Source organism: Aptenodytes forsteri, unplaced genomic scaffold (genome assembly GCF_000699145.1).
Source record: "Aptenodytes forsteri isolate BGI_AS27 unplaced genomic scaffold, ASM69914v1 Scaffold56, whole genome shotgun sequence".
Taxonomy (NCBI): Eukaryota; Metazoa; Chordata; class Aves; order Sphenisciformes; family Spheniscidae; genus Aptenodytes; species Aptenodytes forsteri.
The window spans coordinates 6,973,480-6,993,858 of NW_008796213.1; the positions used below are offsets into that span (position 1 = coordinate 6,973,480).

Sequence of the window (20,379 nt, forward strand, 5' to 3'; positions counted from 1 at the left end):
GGGAACGGGAGGGGGGGAGGGAGGGAGGAAGGGAGGGAGGAGGAAGCAGTCGTGGGTCACCCTCCCCGGCTTCCCTCACGGACCCTGCCCTGTGCGGGGAGCCGGGCGCTCGCCGCGCCCCTTCCCCCGGCCACCAGACGAGTGCTGCTCCTCCTCCGGTCGGGCCTGCGGGGGTGGACTGTCGCGGTGACCTTTTTTCCTCCCACCGCCCTCTCCGCAGTTGTCGGAGGTTGTTTGGGGTGGGAGAGTGGCTTTTTCCAACCCTTCATCCTTTACCCCCTCTGGGGAGTCGTCTCCAGTGCTCCGGCGTGGCAGGGACGGGGCAGGCAGGCTTGCGTGACTTTTTTTTCCTTGCACGAACCGGGCAGGAGGAACAGACGCTTGTCGTGGGGATGGTGTTTCTTTCCTTCCCGATCATTTCTCGTGGCTCACAAATTTTTGCAGTTGCTTCCTCGGTTAGCCAGAGAAGTCATACCGAGATAAGTTAGCTGTATGCAGCTTCCGTTGGAAACGGCTTTCTGGCGTGGAGTTGGGCAGTCACTTGCGGTTTCACCTTTAAAAAATAATTAAATAAGACCTTGTCATGCTTAAGTCTTTGACAGTGGGTTTGCGTGCCCGTCAAAATCCATGTCGTTCTCGGCCTGTGGAGGTGACCTACTTTCTAAACAGGGAACGTATATGGTTGTCACACTGTAATACACACTGTAAATTGAACTGTGCCAAATTAATTACACCAGGTGTTGCTGTGAAAATATGTCACTCATGGACCAACTGTTTCACATATAATGTTATCCCAAGGGATGATACTGTTTATGCCATATTCATTTAATCGGGATTTCAGTGGAAACTGAAGCTGACCTGAGCTGAGGTTTTTACTGGTTCTCTAGCTGCGGAATGGAAAAATGTAGCTTTTACTCAAAATGCCAGATCTCTGCTAGTTTGACTGTGACATGAAGTGCAGCTGGGAGAACTTGACATGACATAATATGCTCCATTGCCACCATCTTGACGGTGAACAAATGGGCTGATCTTCCGCTGAGAACAGCACACAATGTTCTCCTAGAGAAAAGCCAAAGAAAAATCCTGTGACTTGAAAAACATTTTTTGTTGTTGTTGTTGTCTACTTTCACTTTATACCTATATCACTAACCTTTAGCAATTATAATGTTCTCAACTGAGGATACAAGATACTAAGTGAGTCTAGTTTGTTGCATCTCTGTCCTAGATATTTATGGACATAGCACTTGCAAATCCTGCTGTGGCAATAAGTCTGTTGAATATTGATATTGCTGATTTTATGGAAGAAGATAAGATTAAGTTGGGGGATCTGTACTGCTGAGTACATCTCTTGCATTGTTCCAGTTGTAATGCTTTAATTTTACCACCTGAGGAGAAACTAAATCAAACTTTACTGTAAACAGATTATACCTTATGAAGTATGTCTGCTGCTCTGAAGAAAAAGAAAATACCTGCTTTCTGTGACTTCTTTTTCTTTCTTCATGTGAGCCAGTCTATTTAGGAAAATTTTTCTGCTTCTTAAAAACTTCCCCCGTTTCCAAGTCATTTTTTATCAGTTCAACCCTGCCTATCTCTGGCTAGCTAATAGCTTTCACTCTCTTGTCTCTCTAAAATAGTGAGAAATTATTCACATCTGTCTCTTATTTTATATATGATCAGTACAAGGTGGCAAATTGGTAGCTATCAGTAGTTAACTATTTGGAAATATTAAATATCAGTTATGTTGAGCTATAGCACTGTTCAAATCCATCATTTGGCTGCTGGAAAGGTGACGGTTTGTGGGTCTCTAGCAGAGCGCTGCTGCGAGATTTTGTTTGAGAAATGCTGCCTGTTCCATAGGGAATTGATTTGAACAGCAGTGCCAATTTCCTACTCTTGTATGACTGGGAAGCTTTTTCTGTTCTTCCTATAAAGCCCCAATATCTCTGTCAGTTTCTCTGCTCTTAGTTTGTCTTTTGTGCAAAGGGAGGAGGTGGGATTGGGGGAATACCACAGCATACCTCTATAATAATAAGTCTCCATACTCCACATTTTCTAGCAGTAAAGTACTGAAGGTGACATGGTGGCTAGTTAAACTCTGTTCTGCAGGGCTCTGCATCAATCAGTGTTTTATTGGTTTTCTGCAGCAGAGCTTCCAGAAGATGCACTGGAAGGAACCTGAAAGATGAGATGAATTTGATGGAATAGAATAATATGATGATGCAACTCAAGGGCTGCACATCAGTGTCTGGAGTGCATACTGCTGATAGAGAGGTTTTTGTTCACTTGCTTCTTATCTGTTTACATGAAATTCAGTCTCCTTATTTTGACAGTGCCTGTGCTCTGTCTAGGCTGCAGGTACAGGTAGAACCCAATGGCACTAATGCAGAACTTAGTGTGGGAGAGTTTACTGTGCTTCTGGGATAGGCTTTGCAGTCCATGTGCCCTTATGGTTGGCATTGCTGCTGGCTTCAAAGTAGTAGCTTAGAATTAGTTCAGGACTTCACTGCAGTCATTACTCCTTCTCAGTCTCAACCTTCCCGTGCATAGTGCTTCTCATCTTTTCCTTATTAATTTGTGCTTACCCATTCCTTCCCTTACGCCTGGTGCAGTGTCTCAGTCAAATATTTTCTTTCTCCAAAAAATGTCTAAGTGATAATTGATTCAGCAGTGCTCTTCCACTGAAGTAGCCGTGAACTACCATTTAACTCAGTTATTGGCAACATGGATGAGTAAGAGGTTAAACATGCAGAATAAAAGAATATACATTTTTTCACCAGTGCTCTCCCACTGAAGTAGCCGTGAACTACCATTTGACTCAGTTATTGGCAACATGGATGAGTTATTGGCAACATGGATGAGTAAGAAGTTAAACATGCAGAATAAAAGAATATACATTTTTTCACTTTCTAGAGCAGCCTACTTGCTGAAATGTGGAAAAAGGCACGTATAAAGTTACGTGAGAGTTGAATTCTTGTTTAGGAAAAGTTCAGTTGTTCAGCTGACTTACATTCTCTAATTTTTTTAGATAATCCTATTTTCAACAAATAGCAGAAGATCACAAGCTATTGGATTTGTTATCTAATTATGGGGAAGACGCTTCAGTCTTCACATGAAAAAGGATTGTACTTCCTTACTGAGCATAGAAGCCTTGAGCTGTAATCATTCATTCCGTAGTTCAGATTATGCAACTAAGTCAGTACTTGTATATAATTTGGAGAGGAGGGGGGAGTGTCTTGATGTGGGAAGAAAAAAAGATCAGGATTGAGTGAATGAAGCTTTTGTGGACCAATTGTCTGTAGAATTACTTTGTTAATTAATGCCACTATTCTTGGTGTTTGACCAGCTGAATGTTACCTTTTGAACATAACAACCTACTTGCCCCTAGCAGTTAACAGGACGACTGTGCATTTCAATGTCCAGGTGCTAAGCAGAAGAAAAGTTCTGCTTGAAGATGGTGAATTTGCAAGTAGGAGGAATGATTGAAAGCCAAAAACTTCCCATGTAATGCCCAGATGACTCACTGAGAGGTAGCTAGGAGAGAGTGGAAGGGGGATTGCTACTAATGCAACTGCTGCTCAGGCCGAAATGATTAGACCCATTGCCTCAAAGTTCTAATATAATTGCATATGTAGTGGTTCAGCCGATGGGTAGAATCACCTGCCGTGTTACAATTTCTACAGGCGTTTCTTTGCTCAGCATCTTGATGTGATTGTTAGGTTTGTTAAGATCTTAGTTTGAAAATATATGTAAATTCTAAAACTAATTTTCTGCAAACCTCTTAGATGCTTGATATTCTTTAAGTAGTATTTGGATTTCTTCTAAACTGACACTGAGTTGTATGATTGTTTTTAAACAAATAAGAACTTTGTATTAAAGATGCAGTTGTACTAAGGACAAATGCTGCAGCAAAATGAAGAATACAGTACTACAAGCTAAATAGCAACAGTAAATATTTTTTATAAATTTTTTGATATTGCAGTTTACTGAACAGTCTATAAAACTGTACAAATGTTATCAATTCTCAGAAATTCATGCTGAAGTGCAGTTGAAGAATTATGGAAAATTTCTTGAGGAGTATACATCTCAGCTGAAGAGAATTGAAGATGCTTTGGATGACTCTGTTGGAGATGTTTGGGACTTCAGTCTTGATCCCATTGCATTAAAGGTCTTCATATATTTAATATGCATTGCAACTGTTATTTTCCTAGTTCCTCCTTCCCTTCAAAACCTGAGAAGTAAAAGCTTGATGCATTTGTGCTCTTAAAATTTTGAGGTTTGTGTTTGAGAAACCTATCCAATACTATGTGAATTATCAAGTAATTAGTAAATTGGTGCACATCATAAGAGAAGATGTTTTCATATTATTCTTTTCCAGTCTTTTGGATACTAGTGGAAGTTAAGTGAATTTATAGTTCTTCATGTGTTGGGAAGCCTAATTCCAGCAAACTTCTTCCCTGTGGGTGTTGGTGTTTTTGTCTGGGGGTTGGGGTTACAGAAAAGCTCACTAATACTTGTATAACTGCAGAGCGAACTGTGTGTGTATTTATAGTGGTGTTTTGACTTAATGGCCTTGGTACAGTATTTTCTGTCCTCCAGAGGTGGCTATTTCCTTGGTCATGAGTTCTCTGTCTTCTGTGGAGCATTTTTGTTTTTCCTCTTCACTGAATTTGCAGACATCATTTAAAAACACTTTGGTTACCATATGGAACTTGTCTGTGCTAAAGATGCACTGAAGTAATCATCTGTCTGAATAATTTGAATAAATTATGTGTAGGGCCAGCACAGTGCTGGATGTATATGAACTGGTCAATATAATGGCTGACTTCAGTATAAAATGTCAGTGTCTGCATACATATATACATTATGCATCCTATTTCCTGCATTTGGGATCCTTAATTCATGTTTTAGGTTTCCTGAGCTGTTTTTTCTACATATACCATAATGACCATGCTTTTGCTTTCCAAGTTTTGTAAGTAAATTGTAGTAAATGCTATATAGTATATCTATTTATTTGCCTTTCTGCCTAGAGTGAAAGGAAGGGTATTTCCATGTAAATGTGAAGAGCAAAGGTTTCCTGCAGCGTAGGTTGCCAGTAATGTGCAATTATTGCTCTCTTATTACTGAGCTTATTTGAGATTAAACTGGGGGAAAAAAATGACTTAGTTGGATAAATGTATTTTTGACCAATATTTTCTAAAGTTGTTTGGTTTTGGTGGTTTTTTGTTTTTGTTTTTTTTGAATTTTAGCTTTTGCCATATGAACAGTCCTCCCTACTGGAGCTCATAAAGACAGAAAACAAGGTAAGCACTTTATGCTTACAAGAAAAAAATATAAAAGAGTTATTCTAGCTAAAACCAAGCTCTCTAAACATGAACCTTATCTGTAATCTGTGTGGTTTTTTCCCCTTCGAGTCTAGGTTCTAAACAAAGTAATAACTGTGTATGCTGCCCTTTGCTGTGAAATCAAGAAGTTAAAATATGAGGTAAATTCAGCTGACTTTTATTACTGTGTATGAAAATGTTTGCAGATTGGCAAGCTGATATATAAATTTATTCTTTAGCAGTAAAGAAACAAGATATAATGTCTAAATTTTTAAAGCATGATTACATATATCCTATTTATTAAAAAACATTTCTGCTTTTGTTGTTAGGCAGAAACTAAATTTTATAATGGCCTCTTGTTTTATGGAGAAGGAGGTAAGTAGCTCCCTTTACTGTAAAAGTTTGTAGTTTTACGTTATTGTTTCAGGTTATGTTAAATGCTACAGTAAGTGTAATTTTATAATACGGATACACGCTTTCTCTGTATCTTTGACTGACGAACACCAAATAATGGACTTTGAGGTTATAGTGATCTTTGTTAGTGTCTTGTAACTGTCCTGAGTTAGCTTAAGATAACAGTAAGATTTATCTGTTACATTAACAGAAAGTTTTGTTGCAGTCATTTACAGGAGAAATAGGGAGTATGGGCTGTTGAGGTTGTACTGAATGTATAACATGGAAACCTGAGCTTGTATACTGTAGCAGCTGTTTTTCAAAGTATGGCATTGAAAACCTATTTTTCACATGTGAACACACCCTAAACCAACTTATTTCCTATTGGGCTAGATTTTACATTGGTTGTAGTAAAACAATAAATCTGTAATTTGATTGTAATAGAACAGTGAAACCATTAATAAATAACTTGGACCAAGTCCTGCCTACTCTACTTATGCAATCGTAGTTGTTCCAAGAGAAGTTGCAGTGTGTTAATGTCATCTGCTCTTCAAGTGCAGGTAATAGTACTTGTATTGCTATTTAGACTATGACATAATAGAGGGGCATAAGTGATTGTAAGTCAATTCAATTGACAAATCATGAGACCCTGCTTTAGGTTAAACTGGTAACTCCTTGGAAGGGTTGGTCTTAAGCTTCCACCTTAAAGGATGCTAGTCTGGGAATAAGCACAGATCTTGGTCCCGAGGACTGAATATATTAATGAGTTGATTTAGAGACATATCACCTAACTTTGTTTTCTATTTCAGAAATTTGAGAGAAAGGGAAAAGTAGTAAAAAGGGCTTTTTAAAAAGCTTTTTAAGAGCCTTGACTGTGACAGAAGTACTGGGGAATGTGAAGTCTTTGAGATAGGGACTGTTTATCATTCTTTTAGATGCTATGTAAGATGACTGTTGTGGTTCAGTTAAGGAACATGAAAAAGTGTTTTGATTTTTTTTGTTTGTTTTTTTTTCTTAGCAGATCCTCACTTCTTATAAGATGTGGTTTTAAATATCTTAAAAGAAAGTGATGTGCTGCCAAAATGATACTAGGGGATCCCTCAAAACTTCTCCGTGTCTCCAGCATGAAAAAAGTCAGACTGTTGCAGATTAACATATTACAGCAGCAGTTTGTTCCTGATGGGTGTTCTGCAGGGAATGCTTGAGAATGGCAGGAACTGAGAGGTCAGCCTTCTGTGGGTTAGGTGGGGATGCAGAAATCATGTTCTGCACTTCCATATCCCTCCTTGTAGCATCTACTTTGATAACAGCAAGCTGGCTTACTTAAAACAGCTGGCAAAGTTACTGGCTCAAGGATGGTTGAAATTTAAACAAATACTCTGCTGGCCTTTTCCTTCTTTATACAGAAACTTTTTTTTTTTCATTTTGTCCTTGGAGTGGCTAGGGCTAGTCTAGGAACTTGAAAAAGTTAGTTGGATTGGAGGTTTTTTGGGATATACACTAAACAGAGTAAAGGTTACATAAAATGTGTAAAGGGGAAGCATGCAAGACTTAGAATCTTGTCCCAGAGCTCCATCTTACAGAAGTATGGAGACTACTTTAGTCTCTGGTGACTGCTCTAAAATAACATACTTTATGAAGTAATAAGACCTGCATTTCTTATGCAGGTAAACTTGCAATTGTAAGCCATTTTTGCTCAGAGTGGCCCAATAGAAAAATCTCAAGTCTAGAGCATTAATCTGTCATCACATTAAAAGGCTGTATTTTGTCAGGTAGTATTACAACTGCTCCAACTGACTGAAACAGTTTGGCATTGGTGATGTGATTATTGTATTTCATAGTATCGTGTTGGTGTATGTTGTCATACAGGTAATGCTTTGAAGCTATGGTGATGAGCCCGTTCTTTTGTGCAGGATGATACGTAGGAAAAAGAAAATCAATTTCTTGAGAAAATTGTATGCTACACAGCTTTTTCTTCTGATTAAAGATGTAGTATATTCTTTCAGTAAATAACTACCAAGGATGTTCCTTGCAATATAAATATCTAGTGATTTCATACCAACTTTTTAAAATGGAAACTTTTATATTAAGTTATGTAATATATATACCTTTAAAGAATTACATTTCGAATTATTTTCTTTCAGGTGATGGAGACTTTTTTCCTGCTTTGTGTCTAACTTATAAACAATGTAATTTTTAATGAGAAAGAAACTTCAAAAATAAGTCCAGCTTAGGAAAGCAAAATTAAAAGTTTTTAAGGCTCCATCAGTATGCTTATAATAGTGCGCTCCACTTGTATGACAAACAAATGGTTTGGAGGGCAAGCTTCAATGTTATTTTAACAGGTCTAACACAGGCTTTTGGAAGTAGTGACAAATATTTGTCTTTCAAGCCACAGATTCTAGCATGGTGGAGGGAGACTGCCAAATACAGATGGGAAGATTTGTTTCTTTCTTGCAGGTAGAGTATGTTTTGGGTTTGGTTTTTTTTGACAGCAATTATAATCTGAATTTTACTTGTAAAGTGGATTTAACAGTCCGCAGTATCCTGCTTGCAACTTGCTGAAAGGCATTGCAGTCGTTTGATACCTTACTATGTTTTGCCTGCAGACCTGTCACAACCAGCTGATATATCACACGTTGTTTTGGTTTTTTATACTTGTCTAAACCTCTGGAAGCCTAATGAGAGAAGAAATTACAGTTTGTGTAATCATTGTTCAAAGAAATCAGAATTTACTTAGAATTTCAGTAAGAGAAGATAAATTGAGGTTGTTTCATTTGATGGTGAAGTTAGATACCTATTTTTATGGTATTGATTAATAAGTTTTAGTTTTCATTGAACATTGCAAATGGATTAATTGTTTATACACTTTTTTTTAGCTGATAGAAGAAAGTAAAATTAAAACATGTACCTGGAAAAAATTGCTTGTGTCTCACTCAAACTTTCAGGGAAGAACATTCATTTCGCATACAGTTTCGTTGTTATCAGGGTCCTTTGCATGAAAACAGGATCTGTGTTTCTTCTGAGGATTTCCTGTGCTCTTGGATTTCAGTCTACTGTGGAATTTTTTTGACTTTAGTATAGCTTAAATGACTGTCCTGTTCCCAAAAATGTTTTTATTTTTATGCAATATTGCTTGTAATGAAATACCTATGTTGAAGTAGAGAATATACAGGAAGCTTCCAGAATGTTTAAACAGATTCTAGTTTAACAAATGTTAAAATTCCTGTTCTTGCTGTATACTAGCATGGCAGGAGTCATTTACTGAGTCATAACAGGTTGAATGCTATAGGAAGTTGTTTCTCAACCTCTTTTACCGTGCCCGAGTGCAGTTAGTTGTTAGGATATCTTTGGGGGGGGGTTTCCCCCCATTTTTCAAGATTTTTGTCCTACCAACTTTTGTCAGTTTCTTCCTTCATCCTCTGTTTCTTTCCGAGCAGATGTTTGAGAGACCTTTTAGTAGTTCTGAAATGGGGCTACTGTACACTTGTGTTTTTCCAGGCTTTTTTTTCTTTTTCCTGCCAGGATGCTCTGTCCAGGTGGAAGTTGAGAGCAGGGTGACTGGCTGTCTGGATATCTATGAGCATTGCAAACCCACTCTGTAGAACAAGTTTATGTTTATTTATGGGGTATATGCTGATCTGTATGTTCATAGGGTAAACACTACACAAAAATATAGCAGTATTGCTTGTGAGCCCGCTTTGTATGTATGCTATGGTGGCTTGCTGATTGTTAGGCAACTTGGGAAAGAAGGGAGATGCAGGATGTTGCCCTAAAGGGAAGACTACAGTGTGAACAGGTGTATGTTGCTTTGGGTAAAGCTATGAGGAAGACTTTTTCCTTATTGAGTTTGTTCTTTTTCAACTGTTGTGTTCCTCTAAATCCACTCAGTAGTAGTCTATATCCATAGACTGGGAAATGCTGTTCTGGTCAATGTTATAAGCATATCCCCAAGGGCAGTGTGAAAAGATGAATGAAGATGACAAAAGAGGTGAAATGTTGCTTTCGTAGAGCTAATGTCCACATACTGGTTTATTTGCTCTTCTGAGTTCAGGATTTCTTGATTAACTAGATGTAATAGCTGCAAATTTGCTATACCAAAACTTTTTTTTAAATTATCAAAATAATGCTGTGAAACACTAGTTAGGTACTCTTGATCCTGCAGAAGACAGTGTATTTGAAGAACTCTGATAAAATTATAGTCTCATCTGTATTATGTAGCTGCTAATACACGTGCTGTTAAATTGGACTATTTCCTGGAAGTTCTAAAATGGCAGCTGGTGCTCCTTCCTCAGGAAACATGACCTCAGTTGTCTATTAATCCATTCTTCTGGAATCCATTGGCTTGTTTCAGCTGTATTTGATAGAGCAATACTAGTATAAGAAGTAACAACACTTTTATGTTTTGTGAAAACTGGTGACTAATAGAAGGCAGAAGCCCAAATAAGATCTATTTTTGATGGAGAGGAAGACAGAATTCAGCTGTTAGCCAGTCTTCTGGCAGGAACGGCAGGCTGGCTGGTTAGCCAGCGTGGGCTGTCTGCTCTGGAGCCATCTGTGTGCTGACTGGCTACACTCATCACATGCTGACTTTTCCCTGATGGGATAATAGGGTGCATTAATGAGAAAATATTATTGCAGTTAAGGGAAACTCAGATTCATTTATCCCATTGCTCAAGGAATGCCTTGTTAAAATCCGTTATAGAAATTAAAATAGTCCTTTACGTGGTTGGAGTTGACCTGTTCTTACTCGTTTTGTACTATATAACTGAGCTTAAGTTCTGTGTTAGTCAAACATACCTCTCAAAGACATTGTTTTCTTTTTTTGAAAGCAGTATTCTGTGGCTAGTCACTCTTACAGTAGATACAGGCTTCTGTGTTAATTTCTAATTTGAATTCAGCTATCACCAGCTCGCAGAGTGCGACTCTTGAATCTAATAGCAAAGGCTGTGCGTTTTCCCATCAGGGATATCTCTCTTAAGGTACTTGGGCACTGTTGTCAAGTAACTTCTTACTGTCTTTGATAAATTGAACTCTTGAAAACTTTTACAGCAAGATAATTAAAGTACATTGAACCTGTTATGGTGACTCTTCTCTGTACCTTCTTTAAAGAACCAATATCCTTTTTAAAATGTGGCCTTGGGTATCAATTCTGGTATTTTAGTATCTAGATTGTCAAAGCCATATGCTAGTGTGAAATCACTTCTGTTTTCCTTATTAGGCTTTTCTTTGTGTCCAAAGTGCATATTGGTCCCTTAATAGTCCAATTTGTACTGGGAGCTTGTGTTCAGTAACTTCTTAGCTCAGTCCCAGATCCTTTTTCGGAGCTGTTAGTTACTAGGGTGTTTTCCATCCTGCTGTAGGTCTGTCTATTGACTTGGATTAGGAATGTAGTTGGAGCTTGGGCTGCAAGTTCAGTGGTTTATGTTCAGTGTTTTGGAAGTAATGACAACTTGTGTATGAGGAGGGTCTATACATATATATGCATTTTATTTTCTTGTATTTCAGGAGCTGTCTTGCTTTGTTACCCGATGTTACGAAGTGGTGGGGGAAGGAGGACATCAGTTGTTGGCTGTTCTATACCAGCAACGAGTAATTATTCCCTAAAATGCTGTTTGTTTTATGTAGTTAAACAAATGTATAAAATATGAATGTTCTGCCTAAGGCATGGTCATTTTTGGAATATTGTTGTCTAGGGATAGCGAGAGTGCTTTGCTGTGCAAGTTTGGGCTTTGTAAGCCGTTACGAAAGTGGATTTGTTTTATTTTCAGAAAAGGTGGTGCTTTTATAGAGTAATTATTCCCTAAAATGCTGTTTGTTTTATGTAGTTAAACAAATGTATAAAATATGAATGTTCTGCCTAAGGCATGGTCATTTTTGGAATATTGTTGTCTAGGGATAGCGAGAGTGCTTTGCTGTGCAAGTTTGGGCTTTGTAAGCCGTTACGAAAGTGGATTTGTTTTATTTTCAGAAAAGGTGGTGCTTTTATATAATGAGATACAAGAATTTTATTTTTTTGCCTTTTTTTGATAAAATTGATGCTTCAGAGGCACTTAGTCTTTATGATTAAGAGATTGTCTTATTACTCTTTCATCCTTGCTCTGTTTGAGAGAGTCCTTCTGTTGACTGATACAGTGGATGCCAGTAGCTTCAGAAGCTTAAAAATTAGATCACTTCACAGTCTGTTTCAAATATGTAAATAAATATGGTACATATTCCTCACAGAATAACCATGGTTTTAACACCTGAAGCTGAGCTTAGTAAGGGCTGTTGGGTTTAGCTCCTTTGAAAACTCTGAGGAGAGTTTAGCTTCGAATAGAATTGTTGGGTTTAGCTCTGAATATAACTGCGGGGCTCTTGATCCTTCCCCCGCCCCCGATAGGATAGCATCATTCTTCTCAGTTTTATTTGTTTCTTTTCATTTTTGTCTTACATTGTAGCACAAGGTAGACTTTCTGTATGGTGCTGAATGAACAAGGCTGCATGTGTAGCTTGGATGTGGCTTGATTAAACACATGAAGTGATTTTGTACTTTTGGGCCACAAGGCTGTATGTATCAAGGCTGCTTGCTGTTAGCATAACTGAATTGGGAATTGCCAATATACATGTGCACTGAATGAAATCAATGGTTTGAACCAGTCTCATGCTGTACATTCAAAAATGCAATATTAACTTTGATCATAGCACACAGATTTCACATAGCATGTACTTTTAATCAAATTTTGAGGTTCTTTTGTTTTCTGAAGTTACTATGTTAATGAAGAAAAATGTACCCCAAGAAACAAAGAACACACGGTGATACAGAATTGATAAATACGTTCTGTTCTAAGGACTAAAAAGGCATTAATATTTTTTATTTACAGGAATGCACCTAAAATTATAGAGACATCTGGAGTTCATTTTCAGGTGGGAATGATTTGGAACCCTTTTGCTTATGTTAATGTATGTATGTCTTGATTATTAATCCTGAGAAAAGCAGCAAGAAAGTGAGTTTCAAGTACAGCTTTCAATCTGTAATCTCCTTCAAAGGTTTTATTTTGTTAATCAGCTTTTTCTGGCCTTTATGTGGAAAGGGCTGGTATCTCCATGTCTGTCATATTCTAGCTTTCTTAGCTGAAAAGTGTTTGCACACTCCTGTGTTGTGTGCAATATGTGCTTCTGCATGTAGACAATTTTAAAAATTCTACCTTCAATGTCGAAATAGATCAGTGAACTCTAGTTTTCCTTGTGTCACTATAAGAAATACTAAATCTTTAAGATAACAAACCAAGAAATCTGATTTAACTCTCTAGCTGATAATATATTGATATATCTCTCTGATAATATATTGAAAGGAACTGAAATTTTATATGCCATACATGACTACAATAAACTTTTCAGTAACTACAGTCCTGCCCTGGGTTTTTTGTGTGGTTTTTTTGTTTGTTTGTTTTTTAAACAGGCAATGTACGAGCATCTGGGAGAGTTGCTCACAGTCTTAATCACTCTGGATGAAATAATTGACAATCATGCCACTCTGAAAGATCACTGGACCATGTATAAGAGGTGTGTCTCTGAAGGTGTGAAAAATGCTCCCACAACATAAAAGATAAAAGCATGTGTGTGTGCCTTTGTTCCAAGAAAGTTAGTGTGGGAACATGGATTTTGGTAGCCCTGAGAGTTTTCCAGAAATCTCAATGAAAAGCAGGGCTAAGCTCCCACTTTGTCCTTCTAACAGCACCAGTAAGTTTTTGAAGTGCTGAATGTTACATTTACAATACACGGTAAGCATCTTGACAAATAGAGTTATGGTTGGTGGGGTTTAAAACATATTCAATAACAAATCTAATTTTGTACAGAACTGATCTAAGACTATCCCTATCCATATTGATCATGGGGATGGGCATACAGATTTAAGTAAGAACACTATCTTAAGTAAAAGCTGAGAGTCAACAATTATAAAGGTTGTTAAATTAGTAGAATAATAACTTTCATTGAAAAACTAAATAAATGGGAGTTATTCAAATGCATATGGCTTATGAAGACCTAGTAGGTTTTTGGTTTTGTTTTTTATTTTTGGAGTTGCTGCTGGGCACAGATGTGAGCAATTAAAACCTATTCTGAAAATAGTACAGATATGATTAAACTGTTAGCATGTTTTAATTGTGTTTGTATGTATGTGTTCCACACCTACTCCTTACAGGCTGCTAAAATCTGTCCATCACAACCCTTCTAAGTTTGGGATACAAGAAGATAAACTGAAGCCGTTTGAAAAGCTGCTGTTAAAACTGGAATGCCAGTTACTTGATGGAATGATATTTCAGGTAATGAAATTAATGTTCCCCAGTATGATAGGGGAAACTATTACATTAAAGCCAGACTCTTTTTAGAATGTTTTGTTAGTTTGTTTTTATTTTGTTTTGTTTGGGATACAGTGATGTGTGAATTTGGCTCTTGCATCTGTGCATAGGAGGGAAAAAAAAAGGCTCTATTGTAAGATCTTTCTTTGCTCTTCTCATGTGCTAGAACTGTGCCAGGCTTTGAATAGTAGCAGTTAATGCTTACTGTTTTGCAGAATTAAAGAAACGCAGACAACTTGGCATTGAGACTGTGTATTATCAGGGAGTCTCTTTTTCACCAGAGATTTTAATAGTGGTCAGGCTTATATAGCATAGGTCCACTTTATTTTAGTTGCAGGTTAAAGTCTCCTCAGTAATCTTGAAAATATGTTGTGTGACCTTTTGTTATATATTTTATCTCGTTCCTAGCATATGAGACAGGTAGCTGTCATGGGGGTACCACTTCAGTGGTGTATACCCCCAAAACATGCAAGTGTACAGGTGGATGAGAAGGATTATTACTTTTTCAATACAGTTAATTTAAATGTATTCATACAAGAAGCCATCTTTTTTTAGAAAAGTGTGTATTTGAGACACTGAAATCGGATGTTGTGGCACGGTGGGCAGAGGATAGCGTTGCTGAATCTGGTCACAGCAGAGTCAATTGAACAGGACTGTTGCTCAATTCTTACTGTTACATCTTAAATGGCATAGGGAAGAAGGTTTTGTTCTGTAAAAGACTCCAAAAAGGAAATTGTAAGTAAATAATTAAACACAATTTGGCTTATTCTTTCAAAGGACACTGCTACCAGCTATCCATGTTTCATCTATATTTCTCTAATGTTGCATTAGGACAAAGGTGTCATTATATGTTTGAGGCATCAGTAGGATTTGTCTGGTATTCATTCAGGGCGTTTTCCCTCCTGTCCTGCCAACACCCCTTCCTAACAAAAACACATGAAAAATATTCTTATATACAATTCCATTAAAGAGTTTTCTAATATCTTTAGAAAATCTGAAGTGTGTCTTTTTTTTTTTTCTCTTTTTTTACTAATGTGTGGATTTTGGCAATTTTTTTTAAACAACCACCAGTGGTGTTAGGGTTTTATGCTACAAGTTCATGAACCACATCCTACAAGCGACTTGCATGATAATTTTGTGTAGTTAATGGACAGTTAGTAACATATTATAATGTAATGATGCAAATATACATCTAGTTTCTTATCATTAGCACATCATGTGGTTTCTTTAAAAATGCCTCTTAACAGAAATGTTAAGTAAATAAAATGTTTCTTTGAATGTTAGGTATAAGAGAGGTTTTTAATGTTTTCTGTTATACTAAATAATTTAATTATACTTTAAAAAAATTTGTATCTTGTGAAGTCTAAGACTAACTTCAGGTTAGTGCTATACCACATAAATCAATGTGCTCTTGCAGTATTCTTCTCTTGCAAAATCAGTATTCTTTTAAGGTTCAAAATTCATGGCATTACCATTATGCTTTTTTTTTTCCCTTTTTGCTCAGGCCTGTATAGAGCAACAGTTTGATTCTGTAAATGGTGGAGTGTCAGTGTCGAAGAACAGCACGTTTGCTGAAGAATTTGCTCACACTCTTCGCACAACTTTTGCAAATGTTGAAGCCAAACTTGGTAATGCAAGCTCATGCTTCTCTTGCCAGCTTCACTGTTTCTAAAATTGTTTGTATTGTTTGTCTGGGAGTAGCCTTCAAAAAAAAGATTTTTCTTTTTGGCGTATTTCTGCAGGTGAACCTTCAGAAATTGACCAGAGAGATAAGTATGTGGGCATCTGTGGCCTCTTTGTACTGCATTTTCAGATTTTTCGGACCATAGACAAGAAATTTTACAAGTCATTGTTGGATGTCTGTAAAAAGGTGAATGCTTTATTCTTTTGTCAATAAATAAAAGGGGGGAAAATCTTTAGTAATGAAGTAGATAATTTTCTTAGTTGTATAGCATAGCAAAGACTTGGGAAAAGAAAACACACAATTTACCAAAACAAGCCAGAAAGTAGAATTAAGATTTTTCTACTTATTGTAATTTCTTCCCCCTTGCCATTTTCTTTTAAAGATGCTCTAAAACCTGCCCACTCACTTAGCAGCAAGGTAAAATAACTTGAAATTACCATTAAAATGTTTCTTCTCAAGATTAATGTGGCACTGAGGACAAAAAAATTGTTTGAGTTATGAGTATTGTGGGACTGAATAAATGCTTTGGGTTTTGACTTTGGCTATAAACATGTATCTTGAAAGACCTTGTAAGTCCAGAGGTGATGGGGGCTTTTTCATATCAGGTGGTATTAAGAAATTATTAAATTCTCTAACACCGTTTAGAATCACTGAGAGTGATAATAACTTTGCCTGTGGTGTCCTTGGTGGACTTCTAGGAGAGAAACCTTTTTTTTTAATGTGAACATAATACTTTGTAGAAACTAGTTATGCAGAAGTAAACTGATTTGTGTGTTATGGTTCGAGAGGCATAAGAAGCATTCATGGTGGCATAGTATTTGTTGTAGTTACTTATGTTTATTGCTACTTGTAGTATTTTTCCCCCTTTTTTTCTTTTCTTTCCCCCCGCAGGTACCAGCCATCACATTAACTGCTAACATCATCTGGTTTGCTGACAACTTTCTGATTCAGAAAATACCAGCTGCTGCCAAACTTCTGGACAAGAAAAGTATTCATGCAGTTAAAACACAAAGGGAGAACTTTCTACAGCAGAAGGCACAGTCACTTACCAAGTATGCTTCCTAAATATTGCTTCATGGTGATGTTTGGCAAATAGTTTATAAACACATGGGTTTATTCATTCAGTGTACTAGCATGTTGTGTAATGTTGCTCAGCGGTGTTAAACAACTCTTCCATTTCACTGCAGCAATATGTGTGTGTTAGTGTTGCTGAAAAAGTGTTGGTCAAAATGAAGCTTTTTTCATGTCATGCTTTCAGAAAAATGTGTATTATGTCACCAAAATAACAAAGTTCCTGGCAGTTCTAAATATTTGATTGTTTCACTTATTTTTACTTACATACTTCCAACTTCCATTTTTTTTAAACTAGTGTCTAGTAACCTGAGCTGCTCTGTTTTCTATTAGGGCTCTCTGCTTTCTATGTGTTTGTGGAGGTAGGTCGCTAGTAGGCTTATAAAGGGTTTTTTCTCTGCTTGGTGATGATGCTTTCTTTGCAAGTATTTATTTTTTCATGACTGTTTTAATTGCTTGTTTAATGGTCTTTGAAATTGCCTATATTTGAAAAGGCTTCTCTTCTTTTGTGCTCTGCGTGTAGTTTGCAGGTCACTTCCTTCTCTGTTCTTTCTAAAATACATTTAAAGATGAGGTGGGTTTTTTTGAGTTTTTTTTTAATTTGTCAGTCTTATGAACAAGTGTGCTGCACTCCATAGGGAGATAACAGGGCTAAGATTTCTGTTTATGTTGCAGACCAAAACAAGAAGGTGGAAAATGAGGTCTGTGGAATAGAAGTAAAAACTTATATTTTGCAGGTTGTCTTCCAACCCTGAATACAAGCTGGCAGAACTGGGTTGGAGAAGAGTGGGGAGGGGGGAAAAGCAGCTCCATGCCTACATGATCCTCTGGCAGATTATTTTCACTACTGTCCTGTTTCTGTTTAATCCACTTCTTCCTGGTTTACATTCTACATCCACAGAAGAGTCAAGAGCTCTGACTGAGTTCTTTCATAGGCTTTAATTCCTGGATGGAGCATAATAGCACTGCTGCTTTGCTTTTGGTCTTAGGCAGTGGTAAAGTCATGTCTTGAAGCTCTTAAGATTAAGAAAAGGTTGAAAAAGATCTGGGTATTCATGGACATTTTGAGGATATTGTAATACAATGCAGATTTTGCATCTGCTGATTTGAATTCTGTCAGTAACTTTTTCTTGCTTTTTTATGAGTTCTTGCATTGCCTTTGATAATTGGACTGTTGCCTTAAATATGAGTGCTCTTTAAAGTGTAATTTTTTTATGTCATAATCAATGACCTGAATACGTTCCTGCTATAACTACTACAATAAGTAGTATTGCAGTGTCACAATTCTGTAGCATGGAATAAATAGCAGTTTTAAAAATGAACTCTATTTAAACATTTAATTACAACTTGTGTAATCAAAGAAGATTAACTTCTGGAGAATTATGCTATTTAAGAGCAGTCCAGTTTTGGCATTGATGTAATGAAAATATTTACATAAACACTAAAAAATTCAAACTTGGAGAAAAAAATTAACATAAGTGTAGGACTCTTTTGTCTAGTGTTTAAAAGCATTTTCTAACAGTTTTATATACTGTTTTAATTTAAAGAAGTGTAATATGTACTGCTAAGACGGCTCTTTGTTCTCTTGAAAGGTAGGTGATTTTGACTCTTTGGGGTATGTTTGTACAGATTTAATTGGCAGACTAATCCTTACCAATACAGAATTAAAATGTAAATGAGTATGAGGTTCTGATACTTTTGGGAACAGAGAGTTGTTACTTTGGGGACTGAAGATTTAACATATTTTCCCTTGGAAGAATTTAAGCTTTGGAAAGAGAAAAGAAAATCCTCATTCTTCTCATTTGAAGTGAGCAACATTGTTTGTTTCCTTCTCCAGAGATATGCAGTCATATTATGTTTTGGTGAGCTCGTGGATGACAAAAATGGAATCTATCTTGTCAAAGGAGCAACGTGTGGATAAGTTTGCAGAATATCTTTCTAACCGCTGCAATGTCTTCATCCAGGTGTGCAGTCTTTTAATGTGGTGATACAGCAAACGATGCAGCAAACTGATGTTTTGATGCAATTTGTTGAACATGAAAAGAAATCACAGAAGTTCTGTGATCATTGGTGTGTTATTTTACAATGTGGGAATTCTTCTAAAACTTTAAATACCCAGTAGATACTCTTTTAAGTAAATCTGTAAAAGATACTTCCATAAGGTGTGTGGGGGAAGCGAATCTGACCAAATATTCAGTGGCTAAAATTTTGAATTTTTCTCTTGACTTAGGAAATCAAGAAAGCTTCACTTCCTCTGTAGTAAAGGTTTTGGGTTTCTTTTCTTTTGAGTCAGTCATGAGGTACATAAGATGGACTGAACCAGTGTCTAATTTAGTTTTATTTAGCACAGTGCATACTTCCAGTAAGGGTTGTGTTATTCCGTTGTGCTTTGCCTAGTGATGGTACTTTGCAAGAATCTTACTACGTTCCAAGGCAGCTGGTTTTCTTTTGGCCTACTAACAGCATGTAGTCTTAATGTAAGATGCATCTTATTTTTGAGTTTAGTTTTTGCTAGTTTTGATATGTATCTATCTGCCTGACAGAAATCTGATGAGAATAGGTGTGTGATAGAAGCACGATCCTGAATCTTCCATATCTAAAGACATACATGTACTAGGATCTGTGGGTTTTATATTAGAATTATTTGCAGTGGACTTAAGTAAATTTTGCTCTGTAGCAAATTGAGTTTCCTAGACCACTTGCTGTCTTTTCCTAGTCTCTTTTTTTTTTTTATTGTTACTACTTTTCCTTTGAAATAAGTTGAATAACATTTTTGTCATGTTTTATGTAAACAACATTTTACTTAAAAGCTTAGCATCCATTGGTTTAGAAATTATTGCTTTTTTATTGTGGGATGGACAGTTCTATTTAGACAGTGTAGAACTGTAAATTCAGTGTATTTATTCCACGGAATCTGGAAGTTTTAATTTGGTTTTGTGATAGGCTGTTTTTTGGGGGAATGGGAGTTGTTTGGTGGGTTGGTTTACGATAGGTCTGAAATGATTAAGCCTTTGAGGCTGTGCAATTAATTCACTGACCTATGTTTAATTTGAATGGCTCTAGAAGAGGTCAATGATCAGGTGATCTAATGACTTGTAGGCAGTTTCATAATGTCTGCCCAATAAAAGGGTCTCACTCAGCTTTGGGATCTCGGGCTTGCTTATTAGGTGGAGTGGTAGGTTCTCTAGTGTGAAGAGACAAATGTTAGTTCTGTCATGTATGAAAGAAAACAGAGGTGACTTACTTGATTGATATGTTGTGAAAAAATTCTTCCCCTCCCTTTACTCATTTTATTTTTAGGGTTTTCTTTATGCATACAGTCTTAGCACCATCATTAAAACTACAATGAACCTCTACATGTCAATGCAAAAACCTATGACCAAAACCTCGGTGAAAGCTCTATGCAGGCTTGTAGAACTTCTGAAGGTAGGTCACTGGATGAAAACTGTTTATTTCGTGTAGGCCTTTACAGACAACATTGACCAAACATCACATATTAACATTTCCTCGCGCCGCGCCCCCCCCCCAAAAAAAAAAAAAAAAAACCCAAAAAAAACCCCAAACAAACAAA

The 20,379-nt window shown here is 36.8% G+C and overlaps 1 protein-coding gene across 2 annotated transcripts in view; it reads left to right on the forward strand.

The window, feature by feature from the left end:
* Positions 1 to 4,025: 4,025 nt before the first annotated feature.
* Positions 4,026 to 20,379, forward strand: part of WASHC4 (WASH complex subunit 4) — a 38,986-nt gene continuing 22,632 nt past the window's right edge. For both annotated transcript variants that reach the window (XM_009288390.2, XM_019474409.1), the window contains exons 1-14: positions 4,026 to 4,165; positions 5,247 to 5,300; positions 5,417 to 5,482; positions 5,651 to 5,696; positions 8,107 to 8,174; positions 11,223 to 11,306; positions 12,578 to 12,620; positions 13,156 to 13,259; positions 13,897 to 14,017; positions 15,558 to 15,681; positions 15,796 to 15,923; positions 16,629 to 16,789; positions 18,646 to 18,772; positions 20,109 to 20,234. In XM_009288390.2, coding sequence (XP_009286665.1) covers positions 5,478 to 5,482; positions 5,651 to 5,696; positions 8,107 to 8,174; positions 11,223 to 11,306; positions 12,578 to 12,620; positions 13,156 to 13,259; positions 13,897 to 14,017; positions 15,558 to 15,681; positions 15,796 to 15,923; positions 16,629 to 16,789; positions 18,646 to 18,772; positions 20,109 to 20,234 — 1,137 coding nt within the window. In that variant the 5' untranslated portion in view covers positions 4,026 to 4,165; positions 5,247 to 5,300; positions 5,417 to 5,477. The remainder of the gene's footprint in view (positions 4,166 to 5,246; positions 5,301 to 5,416; positions 5,483 to 5,650; positions 5,697 to 8,106; positions 8,175 to 11,222; positions 11,307 to 12,577; positions 12,621 to 13,155; positions 13,260 to 13,896; positions 14,018 to 15,557; positions 15,682 to 15,795; positions 15,924 to 16,628; positions 16,790 to 18,645; positions 18,773 to 20,108; positions 20,235 to 20,379) is intronic.